The sequence below is a fragment of the Thunnus albacares genome, chromosome 16 (assembly GCF_914725855.1).
Source record: "Thunnus albacares chromosome 16, fThuAlb1.1, whole genome shotgun sequence".
Classification (NCBI taxonomy): domain Eukaryota; kingdom Metazoa; phylum Chordata; class Actinopteri; order Scombriformes; family Scombridae; genus Thunnus; species Thunnus albacares.
In genome coordinates this window covers 12,071,540-12,090,619 of record NC_058121.1, presented here as the reverse complement: position 1 = coordinate 12,090,619, position 19,080 = coordinate 12,071,540, and the positions used below count along the sequence as shown (strand labels likewise).

General features: G+C 42.3%; 1 protein-coding gene across 2 annotated transcripts in view; it reads left to right on the top strand.

The window, feature by feature from the left end:
• Nucleotides 1-19,080, top strand: part of akap12b (A kinase (PRKA) anchor protein 12b) — a 47,302-nt gene that overhangs the window by 24,630 nt on the left and 3,592 nt on the right. The window contains exons 1-2 of one of the 2 annotated variants that reach the window (XM_044329963.1): nt 9,647-9,942; nt 14,163-18,578. In XM_044329963.1, coding sequence (XP_044185898.1) covers nt 9,918-9,942; nt 14,163-18,574 — 4,437 coding nt within the window. In that variant the 5' untranslated portion in view covers nt 9,647-9,917 and the 3' untranslated portion in view covers nt 18,575-18,578. Of the gene's footprint in view, nt 1-9,646; nt 9,943-14,162; nt 18,579-19,080 lie in introns of those variants that run through there. The other variant, XM_044329962.1, reaches the window with a different exon arrangement.

Below are 19,080 nucleotides of genomic sequence, written 5' to 3'. Positions count from 1 at the left end.
CAGCCACGGTTAAAAAGAGTAGCAATACAAGACTCATAATATACACTTCTCACCCTCCATTCTGCCTCAATAATTATTTTTTCCTGTGATGATTATGACAAACCACATGATCAGAGCTGATGGTGGGTCCACTGAGATCTTTTTGATTATTACACATATAGACACACAGACTTGAGGGATCCTACTCAACCCTGTTGGGCTGAATAAAGCTTGGACCTGACCCGACTTTGGTCCTGGGTCAGGTCTCAAATACTGTGCCCATTAGTGAAGACCTCCAGTTTAAATTTTCCAACCAGGCAAACAAACCTGCTGACTGATATTGCTATCATAGAGCTTTCACAACCAGGGCAAAAACAGGAGACGGACAACAGAAAATAAATGAAGTTGTATAAGATCTTCAAGGCCACAGATTGAAATGCAGGGGAGTGAAAGGAAGGGAGATACACAATGGAGGAGGGAGAGAGAAAGAGAGAAGATATGGGAATGAAAGGTATGGGGGGGGGGGGTTCACATCCCGGTACTGCTCTACCTCTAGTACAGCCTGATAAAGACAGCAACGCTTTGCAGGAGTCAGGAAGGGAAGAGGAATCTCTCTGATAACGACGAAAAATAACAAAGGACAGGCTGCACATCAAAGGACTGACGCAAGAGCAAAAACACACACATGCAAGCACACTCATACGCAAACACACAATCATAATATATCTCTATCAGGTATACCAGAGTGTTTACAGTGTCAGGACCAACATGGTGAAACACCACACCCAAAACGCGTCACACACCAGACTGGATAACATGATGACTGGCAACCAAAGAAATGCAACACCAAACTGACTTTATGTGTTAAAAAGCAGTATCTGTTGACTTGGTGCACACTTTCACTTTTTTAAGTGGTGGGGATTGGAAACACTCATAATATGGAACCATACAGCAAAATTTAATGGGGATTTTTACTGTTAAAGTCAATCAGCCTAATTATAGTTTGACTGAATGTACGTAAGCATAGAGCAGGTGTATATGCTACAGGAAAAATATTTTACTCTGTTATCTGTCAAAGAATGTTTAATCAAATAAAATATTTGTTTAAAATGTTATCAAAGTATGAGGATGTTGTGATGTTACATTCTCCAGTCAGTAGTCGACCCCCTTTATGAACACAAACACTGAACCTGCTGGTTCACACGAGGTCACTGTGCCCAGCAAAGGTTGTATTTTGTGTTATGAGGCAACTCTTGAAAATGCTGGACAGGTTGTCCAGATAAATAAGAAGCCAGAAGTGCAAATTCAGAGTTGCTTTGTTTGGATTTTTGTGTGGGTCTTTTAGAGAGGAAGGCTTCTCTCCTTCTGTGTACAAATACTGGGATTTCATCTTTGGAGGCCTTCATTTATGTATGAAACATAGAAAAATATTTTTTAAGTCTGTTTTAACTTGCTTGTGGTGCCAGATGGGCTGAAAAAGCACAGATAGGAAGCCTGAGGCTTACTAATGCAGAGTTTTACACCAGGTTATTAGACAGAAAGGAACTCAATAAATAATACATGGGACCAGAGTTTTGATGGAGAGCTCAAAATGAGGGAGGCAAGGAAAGAGCTTGAGACGGTGCAGTAAAAAATAGATAAGGACAAAGAAAGGAAGACATCAGCTGCAGCCACCTACTGCATCAGCCAGGAACAAAATGCACCATTTCTTCAAATTTAATCAACATATTATTGCTTCATCTCTGTCAGAATATGACCTATCTCCCTCACTAGAGTTAATTTTGTGTGTAACAATAAAAATGTTTTAAGAAAGTAACTCATGTTTGTGTAGAGTCAGCTGTTGTTGTAGCTTTTCATCTGAACCTGCATATGTGTTTTGGTTGCTAGTTTTTGGGTGTGGGCGCATCGGTGCAGTGGGAGTCCAAAGAATGACATCATAGCTGATGTAATTCACTGGCTGGAGTCTTGCCTGTCCCTCCCAGATGGCTTGCAGGCTACAAAATAGGACAGATGTGGATTTCTGTGAGGCTTGAGAGGGAGAGAATACTGACAGTGTGAGTTTCGTGAGTGTGTGCAGCAGTTTGAGTTTATTTGTAGGAATTCTGGGCATCATTTATAGGTCAAATAATGCGTGTGCAACAGCAAACGGTTGCTTGATTTATACTAGTCGAGGGAGCAGTTAGGTGCGGTTCACCACATTAATCAGTTTTCTCTAAGTTGTTCGTCCAAGAGAAGAAAAGAGCATTTGCGTCACCCATTGTATTCTCCTAGTGCTGAAAACTTGATTTTTGATCAATACAAAATTATTAAACGAAAGATTTAATCGTCTTTTAATGGATATAAAATAAAAATTACAATTTGCAGCTTCTAGCCCCTGCAGCATTTGTGTTTGGAGTGTTTCTCTACTTGATATCATCAGAAACTGGACCCATATGACAGCTTTTGACAGTTTAAAGACTAAACATTTGATCAATTAATGAAAAGATAATTTCTTTTAGAGCATCTCTCAACCTGAGCTGAGCTATTTATGAAAAGATTTCAGAGGCTCTAAAAGATCATTTGTAGATTAACTGGTAATGGAAATAAGTTGCAGCCCTACTGTTCTATGTAACAAAATGTGTCAAAAAGTAAGACAAGGTGTAAACTTTTACGAGGTGAAAGTTTAGCAGTGTGTGTGTGTGTGTGTGTGTGTGTGTTTGTGTGTGTGGCCTTGGATCTGAGAGACGGAGGTGTTTGCATCGCCAAAACGTTCATCATGCATGTGGAAGCGACCTCTCCCTGCACTTAAGCTTTGTCTGATCTCCGCCAATAAAGCGTCATGCTGTACTGTCATCATAACGCAGACCAGCCGTTCGCTCGCCCCTGTTGGGTTTTTGCCCATTTTTACATTCCTACTGACAATGCTCATTACAGTCGATGTTTCTACTAAAGATGTTCTTGTGCATCTTTTTTCTACTGTACTCACACTACTGGCAGGAATTCTGCTGTCCTTGGCTTTTACTGTATTTGCGCAGACACTGAACCGTCAACTTGCTGCAAGATGTCAGAGTGATTTCTCTTTCCTTTGAGGAGGGAAGTGATCCCAGAGGAAAGTGTTAGAGAGGCAGAGTTTTAGATTAGAGTGCTTGAAAGCCCCTCAGTCCCTCAAGATCCATCATTGTCCAGTCTGTAGTTCAATTATGTTCATCTGTGTTGCATGTTATATTGAGTCATTTGCTATGAAGGGTGGTGCTTTAAGGATATACTTCAGGGCAAGAGAGTATAATAGAGCTCTATTAGAAACCTGTCATTTGTCAATTACTGTCTCTGACAGACAGGGTGCTTTTTCCCTCCTCTTCCTCAAATGCAATGTGCAGCTCTCAGTGTTACTGGTAACTGAAGGCAACAGCAAAAAGCTCAACAACAATGTTTCAGCTGTTAAAATGAAGCTTCAGTAAGTTGTGATCGAATATACCATCAACATAAGCATGATCGGGTGATAACAAGCTTTTAAAAAATACAAACTGCTCAGCTGGAACCACCAAAATACTGTCAACCAGTTGTTCACTGTTCAGTCAGATGGTCTATTAAAAGACATCAGTAACACTCTCTTTGCCCTCACACATACCAAACATCTCCCAATCCCGACTGCCACGCCCTATCCACTTTATACTCATGTGCTGATTTTACTATAAGTCACTTTGTGTTTTGTTCGCACAGAATTTGTCTGTTATAACTGTTATGTTTGAACAGAGTCATAAATCCAAACATAATTGTAGCTGCTGCTTGGTTGTGGTGTAACAAAACAAGCTTAGCAGCTCAGTGAGGTCGTACCAGGCTCTGAAGTTCTATGAGGTGAATGCTAACATCTGCATGCTAATATTCACACAATGACAATGTTGACATGTAGATGTTAGACAGGTATAATCTTTACCATGTTCACCGTCTTAGTTTAGCATGTTAGCACGTATTTGCTAATTAGCACCAAGTATATAGTCAGAGGATCATCAAAGTTTGTAGGTTTCATCCTCTGGGCACCATGAATGTCTGTACAAAATTTAATGGCAATCCATTAAATAGTTGTTGAGATATTTCAGTTTGGAGAGGCAGGACTGACATCTTGGATTTAAGCGGTCCTGGCAGAATTGATATAAACTGGCTCACTTGTAGTGACAAAAGGATTTGGTTAAATATAAAAATGGACAAGAGTTTGCAGACAGTATCTAAATTTAACATCGCTCCCAGAATACTTACTTGCCTGTAGATGCTGCTAATTTTGGCAATTAAAGCAGTTTTGTTTGAACAATAAATAACTCAGAGCCACAGATGTGACTTAGTATGGATCACTGTGACCCAGACACAAAAGGAGAAGTTATTTTTTCCATAGTCTGACAGGTTTTTAGTTGTCATACCAGAGACAAATGGTCTCGATTGCTTGACACAAAATATCCTGTATCCAAAATGCACCATATCCAAAACATACACTATGTTTGTAAAGAGTACATCTCTGTCACAATCAAATCATTTGATATGACTGGACAGAAAGGCTCAGCGGTTTTCAAAGGATTGTCCTGAGTGCACAGGACCTAAAATTACAGTAATAAGGTCAAATTCATGATAGGCTCCCACCAGAGCTCTCAGACCCCCCAGGACCCACTCGTCTCCGCAGGCTCTCCTCTCTCATCTTTCCCGGCATCAGGGAACCTAATCTCCCTCCTCAGCCCCTAACCTCCCCCAGGCACATGGAGGATTGAGAGAATAGAGCAGGAATGTGACTGACCCCTCCTTCTCCTCCGTCTTTAATAGCATTATGGCCCCTGTTACAATGCAGCAAGTATCCATACACTATAATAAGTCATTTTTACCATGCAATTAATGATAAAAATCTTTTTTAGATGAGTGCCAAGAATGTGTCAGTGAGGTGAGGGTTTTTCACTTGTATCCAATGCGAGAATTAAGTGTAATCTACTTGATGCTGGATACTTGATACTTCAGCGATCTGCAGACTTTTTTTTCTAGGAAAGTCCCAAAACAAGTAGAATTGTTGTGAAAACAAGTAGAATTATCTCACTCTTTTGGCTGTTTTGAGAGAAATTAGATTAAAACACTCGGTTGAGATTAAATGACTTGTTAAGTTGAACAATTTCTCAGTGTGGATCAAGCACATGTTAATGGATTTCTGCCAAAACTTAATGTTAAGCAGAGCCATGCATAAGACTGAGGTAAGGAAGATGGATAAGCAGCCAAGACAAAGGATAAGATCAATTGTGAAGAGTATTGTTGGGCAAGTTCTCGTGCATACAGCTGGCTTGGGAGTGGGAACCCTCTCTTTTGGCTTACAGGTGAGATGAGCCAATTTTGGTGTTGAGCAACATTTTTATCAACAGCATATTTGGTTTTTTTAACCAGTTTCTCTTTCTCTCTTTACTATTTGGTACGCTACTATCTAGACTTTAAATCCACACAATCAATTGAAACACTCATTTCAATGGATCAAAACACACATCAAAGATCACCATGTGTAAATGTGGACCATTTACAAGGTCTTTTCAAGCTCCGGGAGGCCTCCTTTAGATCTTCCGCTTCCCCATTTTTACAATTCACTCTGTACTGGAAGACAAGATGATGCATAACAACAACTGGAATGCCAAATTGCCTGTGCAAATATTTCAGGAATGCAGAGAAAAGTGAAGACAAGTATAACAGATGGCAAGGCTGGCTAAACATACTCCTCTGGAAGAAATGCTGTTTTTCACCCAAATTTAAAAGCAGCCTTTTTGTTTTTGTTGTGATGCAGCTGTCTAACAAGCTGGTGGAAGCAAGACAACAGCAACAGAAGTGCGTGTATTTGATTTTAAATTTAATTGTTGGCATTTGCGTGAAAGATCATATTGATTTTAATGAATCAACACTTTCTCTCTGTACGCGGAAAGCTGCAAACAAGATCCTTCATTGTTCACAATAACAGTAAACAAAAGATTGTCACGAAATCTTAGACGTCATGACTACAGTGTTCGTCTCATCACGCTACATCACGTAATGTGAAAATAAAATCTTAGCGGAAAGGTGTTTGGACAGACTGTGCGGAGTCCAGAATGAAGTGTAACTCGAGGAAACGGGTGAAAGGAAGAGGAAATGGTGATGTCAAGAAATGACTGTGTTTCCTGTCCGACATTCTTATCCATCCCTCTGGCCCTCACACAAACAGGAGGAGGGGTGGGATGGAGGCTCAGGAGGATAGAGGAGAAAGTGTTGGAGTGGGAGAAGGATTAAAGAGGACTGGGGTGAGGATTCAGGTGATAAAATGAGAGTGTGAAAGGAGTAGAAAAAAGAATAAAAAGGAGAGAAAAAAGGAGAGGTATTGAATGAAGAATCTCTCTGATCTTGGGCAATTTCACACACACACACACACACACGCACGCACTCATGTCCTTCGTTTCCCTTTCCTCCAATTATTTCACCATCATCCTATCCAGTTCTTGGAATTCTCAGAGTAGGAGGCGGTCTTTTCTGTCCTGTCCGATGATGTCATGCACGTCTTTACAGGCTACAAAAAGCCCCTCCACCCAGCACCCCAACCCACCACCCGCCCCGTCCGCTCAAGACCCCTCCTCAAACATTCCTGAATGCAGGCACGTTTTCTGAGTTATCGAGATATGCGGGGCGTCAACCCCCCAGACTTGGCTGTGTGTTATCCTGACTTAACTGCAGTTTGAATACAAAATACACTCCCATTTGTGCTGGGAAAGCAAAGAAGGAAGGAAAAACAATAAAATAATGTGACCTCTTAACATGCAGTTTTCCCCTTTTAGTTCCCTTCAAATAGCTTTAAGGTTTGTGAAATGATCTTATTCCAATCTGTTAGTATGTCAACATGATTATAAAGTTGCACCATTCAAATAGAAATATTATAGATGTCTCATCCATTATTTTATAGACATTTACCCCAAATTCAGCCTGACATATTTGATGTTTTTTTGTTTTTTGTAAGTTTTGAGCTCCATTTGAATTTTAGTGCTATAATGATAAATAAATCAGTCGAGCAACAGAAAAAAAATCTGCAACTACTTTGATTAATTATTTAAGTCATTTTTTAAGCAAAGGTTGTATAAATTCAGTGGTTCCACCTTTGCAAATGTGAAAACTTTATGGTTGTCTGCTATGATAGCAAACTGAATATTTTGTTTTGGACAAAACAAGACATCTTAAGACATCATCGAGGGCTCTAAGAACTTTTTTTGCCATTAATTCTCTAGACCGAATGATCAGTTGAGTAAAAAATCTGTAGATTAGTCAATAATGAAGAGGATTGTTAGTTGCAACCCTACTCAAATTTAAAATAAAGTTCCAGTTGGTTCAAACAGTGTTTGGCTGCAGAGAATTAGTTTGTAATGACTGGGTCACTGACAGGTCTCTCTGGTTTAAGGGGTTAATCAAATTAGCACTTGGACCAAAAAGGATAACAGAGAAGAAAAACAAAACTTTCATGTGACACCAGTTTAATTTTATGTTTTTTTATGTCATGGTAATGAAGGAATGTGGTCGCTAGTGCCATGTGGAAGCTCTTTTTGTGTGTTTTTAAATAGTTTTTGAATGACAATCCAGACAGCAACATAGACACATTTTGTTGGTTTTGTTGTTTTCGTGTGATTTGTTGGTAATAATACATAGATAAACCTCATCCTGTAACTCCAAGATGAACCATTGGAATTATTTACCGCAGTATGTCCCATAACAACTGAGTGTAGCCTGAAGCTGTGTGTGTGTGCCTAAATTAAAATCTCTCGGTATGTATGGAAGTCCAAGAATGTGACTGATGTGCATGAGTCATATGAAGGAAGTCGGGAGGGAAAAGGAAGATGAGGGCTGATCCAACGGAAGTACTCTCATCAAACTCTGAATTCCCATCCGTCTGATTCACTGTCCACTCAGCATAATGTACATAAAGTAGCGTGGACAAATAGTGTAGTGAAATATCTACTGCATGAGTCACTACTATAACAGAAAGCCTCACTGATGTGTCATGCAACAATTCTTAATGAATGATTAAGTGAATGACTCATTCATATATATGCCCATAGGATTTAACTCTTAACTTGCAGCTACTTATTAATGCATAGATAGAATAACATTATATAAGCAAGCATTTATCCGTAACTTTATAAAGATTAATGTTATTTAATGTCTTGAACTTTCTTCTGAAAATAATATTTCTCATTAGATTTGTGACTCTTCTCCCCTCGACTCCTCTTTTCTCGCTCTTGCCAGCTCTGATTAGAACCATGAAGCCTTCCATTCATGGGCACAGACCTTGGTATTCATGGCTCTCTCAATTCATCGAATCTGAAGAAACTCACAGGAAGTTGTGTTGAATAAAGTGAAAATGAGATGAGTTGTTTTTGCCCACGTTTTGTTCAACACTTATCTTGTTTTTGACCTGATTTGATTTGAAGTTGCTTTGTTAGTTCGTACTTTAGAAATGGGGGAAATAGCAAGTTCCAGCAAAGGTTTTAAGTAAGAAAAACACACAAAACTATTGTCTAAGCTGATAGTTCTACTCTTGTGTGCAAAATTACCCCTGACTTCAATAATCTTGCAACAGGAGCTGATACTATCATTAAGGTTAGACATGTAATCAACATATTTCCTACTGTGTGAATACTGTGCCCACATTTTAAAGCATGCACATACACTCTTTGGGTGAAGGGGGGGCCTTTCAGACAGCACTTGATTACCGCTGTTATCATCCATTTGGGGGCATACTAGATGGAATTCACACATTCCTCTGGGACAATGCCGAAGTGTGACAGATCTGATTATGCTGGTATTTACCTGAGGATTTATCTGCATTCCTTCTAGTCTCCCCCCTCCTCAGACAAAAGCTGAATTAAATGCGTCTGTATTGGAGTAATTGAGAAGGGCCTATTAACATTCACAGGGGGGTCGTTGACAACTCGATGGCACCCCCGTTCACAGCTTAGTTTAGGCCCTTGGTATGAACTTTGCCCCAAACAAGGATGTTTTTAAAGTTTTGGGATTGTAGTCTAGGTTTGCCATTTTTACTTCAAATAATTGGGGTTGTGAACCCAAAAAAGCAGAAAAAAACATAATGTCCCAATAAAACCATGAAGTTTCCCTCTTGTTTGCCTCTGTCAACATTCCTCGGCATGACTGGTGACATAAGCCATGAGAGACATGGGAGAGCCTGGTTGCCTCCTGAAAGAGGAATTAGAGGGGTGAGAAGGTGGGGTGAGTGCTTGAGACTGTTTTCCAGTTGCTTTATTTAATAGTCTGTGAGAAACTGTCTTGCGAGGATGCACGTGGGCATTTAGTATCCAGAGAATGAGACTGTTGAGCCTCTTCCAAAGAAGCAACGTGTTTGAGTTTGTGTACACGTAACAGGGTGGGTGAGGGGGGGGGGTGTTATATGGAGTATGCACATGTACAGTTGTTGCAGTTTTTTGGAAGGGTGCTTCCTTCAAAGATCACATGACAAGCTCCAGTCAATCCTGGGTGGAAAGCTGTAAGTCTGAGGGAGGGTGAGTGGATAAGGAAGGGGGAGGAGGAGGGGGAAGGGAAGGGGTGGGGGTGGTGGGAGCTCATTCAGAACAGCTGAAGAATAGAGAGGGAGGTGGGAGGAAGAGGGAGGCAGGGGTGGTCCTAACATGACATGTATGTCAGTCTGTTGAAATGTGTGTGGGGCTCTCTTTTCTTCACATACTGAGCGAGAAGCGCTGGAAGAAAGAGAGACAGCTTCTGCCCTCAGATTGAGTTTACCAGTTAAGACGGAGCCAAAGAAGCAAACCTTATAGATTTTACTGAGTGTGCAGTGAAGTGAAGGGAGACAATACAAAGACTGAATAGGAGACATTTAAAAAAAGTATTTTTTCATCATCTAAAATTTTGGTGTCTTATATTTTTGTAACTTTTTTGGAGAAAGTATTTTTGGACTTTTACCAATGCTTGGAACAATTACTCTAACAGGTAAGCACAATGATTCAATTTGGTTTTAGTTCAGTTTATGGTTCTCAGTCATTGCAAAATTTATTCAGCTTTGCTTAAAAAAACAAACATTGTGGCTGCTTTACTGTGCTTGTTAGGTTAAAACCTGATGTTTGATTTATTTTCATTGGATTTTTGTCATTTATTGAGGAGGATATGTTGGAAACCAAAGCACTGGTTTCTGCTTACATGAGTGAGTATCGCTGAAGGCATTGTTGTCCTGAGGGTGTGGTTAGTTAGCATTGTGGTTTGTAGTTGTCTCGGCACGGTCGAGTGATTTTATTGAATATAACTTTACTTTTGGCAACTTTACATCCTCAACATGAAAAAATTTAAATAATGTTTAACCACTGTAGATTTCTCATTTCATGAAATTCAAACTTTTATTTACTACAGTTTGTGAGCTCCAGTGTGTCCATTCATGATTCTTGTGCATCACCAGTTGCTTTTGTAGAACAGTTGCAGTATTTCCTACAAAGCATCCTCTTTTCTATCCCCTTTTACAGCAGCTCTAATATAAATCTGATTATCTATCAAACCTTTCACAGCACTTTAACTACTACTGACTGACAAAGCGAATGAGTGCCCTGAACTCTGAAGTATACGTCCCATACTGCTTCCCAAACTTCTTGATGGGAAAAGAATTTCACACGGTGACAGCTGCCAGATAGAAATATATGAAGATGCATTTGCAGAAATATTTTCAAAGGCTGCTTTTAGCTCGTGTCACCATCTGAGCCACCTCCCAGCGCCCCATCATGTGAAGTATTTCATTAGATTAGAGTGAGATCCTAATTCCCAGTGGGGTTATTCAGTTTAGCCACAGAGAATCAGGAGGGAGGAGAGAGGGGCGTATGGAATTAATTACATGCCAAAACTGATTCTTCTTCAGGCCTTTATAACTGTGAGTGATGGGTCAAATGGAGCAGGTCTGGAATGTTTTGATTCCTCAGGTTTTGGTTTCTGAGCACATTGACTTCCAAAACATTGATTTTAATAGATAAACATTTGTTTTTTTAACATTTTGCAGCAAGATAATATGGTTTACTGTCACACCAGAGCTTGACTTGATGTTAATGAGATAAGGGAGAGGCAAATGGTGTAACTTGGGTGTTATTAGCGCTGCGACTGGTGATGTGTAGGGTCCCCTGGAGCCTCAGAGACACTCTGACCACACCTTTGATAAAGAGAGGGGGTGCTTGAAGGGGTCTTGGGCCCGTCTGTGTTGGGGGAGGGTGTTTGGGTGTGGGGGGTCTCCTTGGCCTCTTTTTTTAACTGACTTCTTTTGTTTAAAGGGCTTCTGCTCCAGATTATAGTAATTATAACAAGGATTTGCATATATTTGGGGAAAGTTTGTAAATAATGTCTAGAAAGAATAGCTGCCATTCAGCTTCCTGACCACCCCCTCGCCCTCTTTTCACATATACACCAACCCATAGTAGTTTGCCACAACAGAAAGATTATCTGATCTCACTGGAGACTTGGAGTAGATTTACGTTATCGGTTTTTGGCCGCAGCGATGATGTTTAATATGAGAGCATCATCTTGCAACAGTTGCACATAAACAAAGCCCGTCTCCAGCAGGGAGAAGCATTTCAACTATGAACGAGTGTGTCTGTATCAGAGATGTGTAACACCCTCTAAAGTGAAGCCTCAGGGCAGAACACCCTCCCCCCTCTCCATTTCTTAACTGTCCCCTCCTCACCCCGTGTAGCCTCACCCCTCACACTCACATTCTTTCTAGTACAGTCGTTATTCAAAACACCCGCCCTCCTCTACACATTTACTCCTTACACCCCCCGCCCAAACCAACTCAAGTCTAGGGATGTTCACAGTTGTGTGCCCGTTAAGAAGAAAAAAAAGTTGGGCCGGAAAACAAAGATCAAAAAGACGAGAGAGATGCCAGTAGTCTGTTAAATCAACATGGTTCCTGTTTTATTATCCATGTAGATACACACGGCCTCGTCTGGCTCACTAACAGTCTGACCCCTCCCTCAAACACACACCGGAATTTCATTGAAAACAGCTTTGAGGGACAGTGATTTACTATTCAGACATAGCTGAGCTGACTTTGCTGAGCTAAATTTGCATCAATGAGTAAAATGATTAGTTTCATATTAGGTTAACGTTTCTTTGCTGACTTTTGTTACATGATCCATCTTGTCCTCTTCTGGTCTTGGTTAACAACAGTGTGATTGGACAACAAGCCTGAAAATAACACCTATGTGAGAGAGACTCCACTACCATGTGACACTCATGTATTTTTATAAATTGGCCGGGCATGTCTTTATTCATGTTTATGTAAATTTGGTGAAGTCAGCAAACTCCAAATTTCCATAACTTGAATAAAGGTATGCCTGAGCAATTTATAAAAATACAATTTATAACCCCCCTGCCCCCTCCTTTATTTTCAGAGGCCAGCGTGGGTTAGAGGGCTATTGTGTTTGCACGAGTGTGTGCCTTGGGAAGGGGGTGGGTCCCCATCCATCCTGCTGTGGTGGAATTTGGGTCAAGGGGATTGGGACGTATTTTAAGGAGGGGTAGTAGAGGCCTGTATTGTTTGATTTGAATCTTACACGGCCACAGTCGAGACACAGTTTAACTGAAAAACATATAAACATTCCCATAGAATTTATCTTCAGATTATGTTTAGAGCATCCTAAAATAATTTCCCCCAAACATACAGCAAACAGCATAGCTCACATTCCTTTCAAGTCAAATGCATACATGAGATTTGGGTGTGCCCTCACTCACAACATTAGTGTATGAAAGCACTTTATTGTGTTTTATAAGTTTCGTGTTAAATACTGCAATATTTGGTTAATGGTGTTACCTAATTTCCTGCAGGTAAATGTTTAAATAACAGTTTTTCTATTTGAAGGCTAAGATAGCCGAGGAATGCAGCGCCACTGAGTGAAGCTTCTTGTCTATAATTTAGGAAAAGGATGTGGACGGATTGTGGGCACACAGTTTTACATTTTTGTGTGAGACAAAAACATCTTATATAGATATTGACATTCATTTACATACTGAATGTGAATTCACATTTCACATCAGATATCACACTGACAGTAGGAATTGGGAAATGCCATGTTGTTTCACATTTTCCTCACAGTTGTTTGTGTTCTGAATTAATTACTTATTTTGTAGTTTATAGCTTCATAGTATTTGAACGTGTGCTTTGCAGAAAGAGGTGACGAGAGGGTGGTAGTTCCTACAGTGTACATGCTTTAAGGAGTGTGTATGTGTCTTTATGTTTCCCAGAGTGTGTAATCAGGTAAGCTGATATCTAGGCATTAAAGAGCTGGGAATTTGTTTTGAGAGTCCAGGAGTATCAGATGTGAGGTTTTCCAGACTGTAGTGAGATCTAAGAGGAGAAAAAAAAGAAGAAAAGCTTCAGACACTGGCAGGCCATCATCCCCCTACGCCTTCCTCTGTCAAAACACAGACAGACATGGCAAGCCGGTCTGATATGCATTTGTGTGTTGCAGTCTCTTATCTCAGATGCTAATATACCATTTATCTTACTTTTGTATAACTACCAGTGGATTACTCATAGTAATGGAACAAAGTGATCCAGCTTAACCATAAAAAAAAATTAGAAGTAGTTCAGGCAAAGCACCACTCCAAGGTTGTGCTGTGTGTCTGCCTGCAGTGTGCTTTAGGAGAGTAATCCATGAATTGGCAACAGTATTACTCTCATTGTGCAACCTTTTCTATGAAGTGGCCTTCAGGGGTTGCTGTTTTATTTGTGTCTGTGCCTAAACTTTTCTTTCTTTGGCGTGTTTACATAGCAACGGATTAGCTGGACCAAACTGCAATCTGATTTTAATTAAGTATTCATATGCTTGATAAAATCAACTCAGGGGGTCAGGGTCTCTACAAATACTTTTTTTTTTTTATACAACATTTCTGATTATCTGCAGATGGCAATGAGTCTTGAATCAATAATGTAAAACTTTTTTTTTTTTTGGAGTTATGCAATATGTATATTTATTGAACACAGGGATTTAAGCTGCCTGGGCCAGTGTTTTGATTCCTCATCATTACCTTAGGTTGTTAAATTGAAGGTTAACAGACTGTAGCTCTGGTCACAGCATTTTTTAAAAAAATATCATAGGAATGTTTTTGGTGATCTATCTCCTTTCACAGTAGGAAGCAGTAAACCTGAGTGAAAGTTCCTTCTTTTCTTGTCATTTCAGTTGGCCAACCAGATGGTGTGTCTGTAGCTCAGAAGGAGGAGGCTCCTGAGACTATGGACACCATCCAGGATGAAGTGGCTCCTCAAGTGAATGGCGAGAAAGTGGAGAAAGAGTCTCCTGATGCCAATGACATCTCCGTTGTTGAGGAGAAGGCAGCGGAGGAGAAACCTGATGATGCCAGCGAAGTGGGCTTCAAGAAGATCTTCCGTTTTGTGGGCTTTAAGTTCACACTGAAGAAGGACAGAAGTGAGGAGAAAGATCCTGTGAAGCTACTGACAGTCAAAGATAAAGAAGGAGAGGAGGTCAGTGCAACTGATGAACCTGCAAAGGAGAAGGAGGAGGAAGCTGCCACTGCTGAGGAGAAGAGCACGACTGAAGAAAAGGAGGCTAACACAGAGGCATCTACTGCTGAGGCTGAAGTCAGTAAAGATACTGATAAGGCTGAAACCACTGATGTCTCAGGTGACAACATTGCAGCTGAAACTACTGATGAAGCAGTCAAGGAGGAAGGAGCTGAGAAGGAAGGTGAGATGAGTCCACCATCCCAGGAGAACACTGTGTCCTCCTTCAGGAAGTTCTTCAGCGGAGGACTCTTCTCTAACCTGCGAAAGAAAGCCAGCATCAAGAAGACAAAAGAAGAGGAAGACAAGGAGGCAGCTGTTGAGGAGGAGACAGCCAAGACAGAAGAAACTGCTGCTGTTGTGGAAGATAAGGAGGAGAAGGTTGAAGCAGAGCAAGAAACAAAGGAGGAGGCACCAGTGACTCCAGAGGAAGAAAAATCAGAGCCCAAGGAAGAGGCACCAGCTACTCCTGAGGAAGCAAAATCAGAGCCAACCCCAGAGCCTGAGGCCACTAGTGAAACTCCTGCTCCTACAGAAACTACTACTGATGAGGTCAAACAAGACGAGGAGAAGACACTACCTAGTGTGGAAGAGGAAAAAGCTCCAGCAGAGGTGACATCTGAGGCTGAGCTGCTATCATCACAGGAGAAGGTGAAGCCCCAGGGAAGCCCACTGAAAAAGCTTTTCACTGGAGCTGGCTTGAAGAAACTCTCCACTAAGAAACAGAAGAACAAGAAAGATACTGAGACCAAGTTGACTGAGTCTGGGGAGCAGGCGTCTGAGCAACTTCAATCCTCCACTGAGTCAGCAGAGGCTCCAAAAACTGACAGTGGGCCCTCATCTCCAGAGGAGTCAGGAGAGCATGTTCTGGCTGTGGAGGTGAGCCAGCTGGAGTCCAGCCAAGAGACTGATGGTGAAGTTACCTCTGATGGAGAGAAGAAAAAAGACGGCATCATTGCCTGGTCCTCCTTCAAGAAGCTAGTGACACCTAAGAAGCGTGTAAAAAGGTCTTCTGAGAGTGAAGATGAAGCCACAGGTGAGAAACCAGCAAAGTCAGCCACCTTGTCCTCTTCTGAGAGCACTGCATTAGCAGATAAGAGCGTTGAGGAGGAGGTGAAGGAGGATAAGCCCTCTGAGGAAGAGCCAAAGACTGAAACCACTGAGAAATTGGTCAGCAGCAATGAGGAGCCCAAAAAGAAAATGGACACCTCTGTGTCCTGGGAGGCTCTGATGTGTATGGGTGGACCCAAAAAGAGGACTAGAAGGACCTCTGATTCTGATGATGAGGAGACCAAGATTGAAGAGGATGCTCCAGAAGCAGCAGCAGCAGCAGCAGCAGCAGCAGAAGAAGAAGAGCAGGAGGGCAAAGCTGAGGTTGCTCTCGTTACCTCCCAAAACACTGAGAGTGAAGGTGAAGTTGCTTCCTCCCCTGAACCTTTAAATAGCCCCCCTGAGAGAGAGTCAGCTTGGGACACACTGAAACGCATAGTTATGTCAAAGAAGGTCAAAGCTGAGGAAAAGGCTGAGGAGAGCGCAGAACACGTCCAGTCAGACAGTGAAGCACCCAAAGATGACTCGTCATTCTCTTTGAGAAAGTTCTTCCCAGGACGCAGGAAGAAGAAGTCTGACAAACAAGCCTCCACTGAACAGGGCTCAGGTGAGGAGGACTCTGACACTCCAGCAGTGGTTCCTCTTTCAGAGTATGACGAACAAGTTCAAGATACACAGGAGGAACCAGCAGAGTCAGCTACAGTCCAAATCAAAGTGTCTGCTGAAGATAGATCCCCTTCATGGATCCCAGCCATCATGGAAGATATTGATGACAACCATGATCAGCAGCTGAGTGACATTCCAGAGGAAGCAGAGAACGCTGCCACACCAAAGTCTGTTGACACTGACGTGGCAGATGATGAATCTGAAGACCAGGCTATTCTGTCTCCTAAAGCTGCAGGACGCACAGGGCGCAGACTGTCCACAGCTGAGGTGAAACCTGTTGCTCAAGCTCCACCTGCAGAAACCACCCCTGTTCCTCAGGGACCCAAGTCAGAAAGTGCAAAGGAGGTCGTGGAGGGTATTGAGGCCCAAATCAATGAAATTCCAGTCAAGACATCTGTGACTGTTGAAGATGTGCCAGTAGAGGTAGCCACTGAAAAAATTGAGTATGAACCACCAACTGAGAGTGCTGAATCCAAGACAAATACCATCCTGGAGCCACACTCTAGTGGCGAGGCCATGGCTATCTGCACTGGCCTAGGAACCAAGGAGATTGCCAAAGTAGCTCTGGAGAAACCTGCAATGCCCATCAGAGAGTGTGTGGCTGTAATCCGTGATGGTTTAAGCACAGAGGTGTCAATTGAAGAAAAGGAGGCAAAGATTGAGGAAGCCAATCTTGCAGAAGATTTGATGCTCAAGGCCCAAGTGCACCAAGTAGAAACCACTCTGCTTGAGCATGCTGTTGAAAATTCATTGAGCGAAATGGCAGACATTCAAGCCGCCACTGAGAGCTATGAACCCGACATTGAGAAGGTTGGAATCATCAGCACTGTTCTGGAGGAGTCTGAAGTGGTTCAGCCCACGACCATGACTGAGAACTCTCCTAAAGCTGTAGTAGTCAATCCCATTACACCAACATCTGAAACTGCTGTCTGCATCCAGAGTGTAGAAGTCACTGAGCAAACTGTGGAAACCAAGGAAGTGGAAATGGAAATGGAGCAACTTGCTGCCACTGAAGAAATGACCCCTGTAAAAGAAATAGTTCAAGTTGTGACTAATGAGATATCGTCCGCCATATGTGATGCCACAAAGAACACCGGCACCAAGGAGACCGAGCCAGCCATTCCTGTAGTTTTACTAAGTGAGGAGATTCCTGTTATCACAGAAACAGTGGTCCTTGTCGCCCCGAGCAGTGTGGAGCCTGACCAAGTGGCAACCTCCGACATGGTGGTCATGGAAAATGCATCAGTGTCAGAGCCAGTCGGTGATGAGCCAATCCAGGTGCAGGAAACCAAGGAGGAGGAAACAGTCGTAGAGTCTGTGGAGGCCACTACCATTGAAACACCAGAGACAGAGATCCATGCTGTCATTGAGCAGACCAGCGAGAAGATGGTGGATATCGAAGATGACGTGCAGCAGGCCAGTCAAATTGAGGCCCAGAGCATGGTCATTGCCCAGACGGTCATTCTGGATGCCGTGGACAAAGTTTCAGAAGATGCACCTGAACCCAAAAAGCCAGCCACCCCAACTACCACTATCCCAGCACCAGTCCAGGCAGTAGCAACCACAGAGAAAGAGATTGAGATCCCAGCAGAGACCCCTATTATCACTGACACCCCTGTTGCTGTCGTCTGCGAAAAACCAGCACCTAAGTCACCACAGCCACTGCACGTTGCCATGGAAGTCATTGACACAATCCCAATAGAGGTCACAGAGAGCCTTGGTGCCTCTGTAGAGGAGGAGAAAAAATCAGAGGAAGGGTTGAAGAAAGCTGTGGAGGTAAAAGTAAGTGAAGAAATCGTCATAGTGGAAGAAGTTTTAGAGATAAAGGCAGATAGTCCGACAGATGAAGCTCTTGAAGAGGTCAAGGAGGAGCCAAGCAAGGAAACAGCAGAAGTAGAAGAAGCAGCTGAGGAAGTGAAACCACAATCAGAGGAAACCAAGTCCGCCCCTTCAGAGGAGGACAAGGAGAACGTGACTGAGAGCCACGCGCCAGTCCAGATGGTTCTGCAGATAGCACAGGTGGTTGAGGAACTGTCAGTAGAAGAGGAGGCCGTGGTAGAGTTTGACAGCAACGGTCCTGTGGGCTCTGAAGACATTGATGTTAAAGATGAGAAACCTGAAAGTGAAAAACAAGAGTCAGAAAGTCTCTCGACGCAGTCAGAAGAACCTGAAATGACAGCTTCTGCAGAGGTCGCCACTCCCAGCCAAGTGACAGAGGCAGCAGCCAGCCAGCCAGAGACAGAGAAATCACCATCGGGAAAGTGTGCAGAGGTGATGGCGCAGGTGATCGAAGTGATTGAGGAGGCTGTGAAGGAGATTGAGCCTGTGTCCACAGAGATCACAGCAGCATCATGAGCAGGTGAGACTGATCTTACAATATTGATACATGTATTATACAGTAACAAATCAAAACGTACATGATCAAAATAATCAGAAGTGTTCTGAACAGGGATTATTTTAAAACGGTGATGGATTGAAGAATGAAAAAAATAGTTATTTTCAGAATTCCTTTGTTGGCCTATCAAACAATCTTCTCATAGTGGCTTTTTTGAAACATCAATGGGCCCTACTTTTATTAGGGAGTAGGGGAGGGGATTTGCCCACTGACCAGATGAAAAAGCTTTTGTTCAGGCTATGAGTAACCAGGGGACCTTTGATATCAAAGCAGGAATGCCGCTGTTGACCCCTTCTTTGTAGGCCAGGGTCTTAAAGGGAAGCGGTGTGTGAGGGGCAGATGAACTTGTGCTGAAAGACTGATTATGATTCCTCCACTCCCTCCTCCTGTTTTTCTTCTATCACAGGCTCAGTATGGAGTCAAGAAACTACATCGGAGTATGCATTTGTTAGATTCAAAGCCTCAA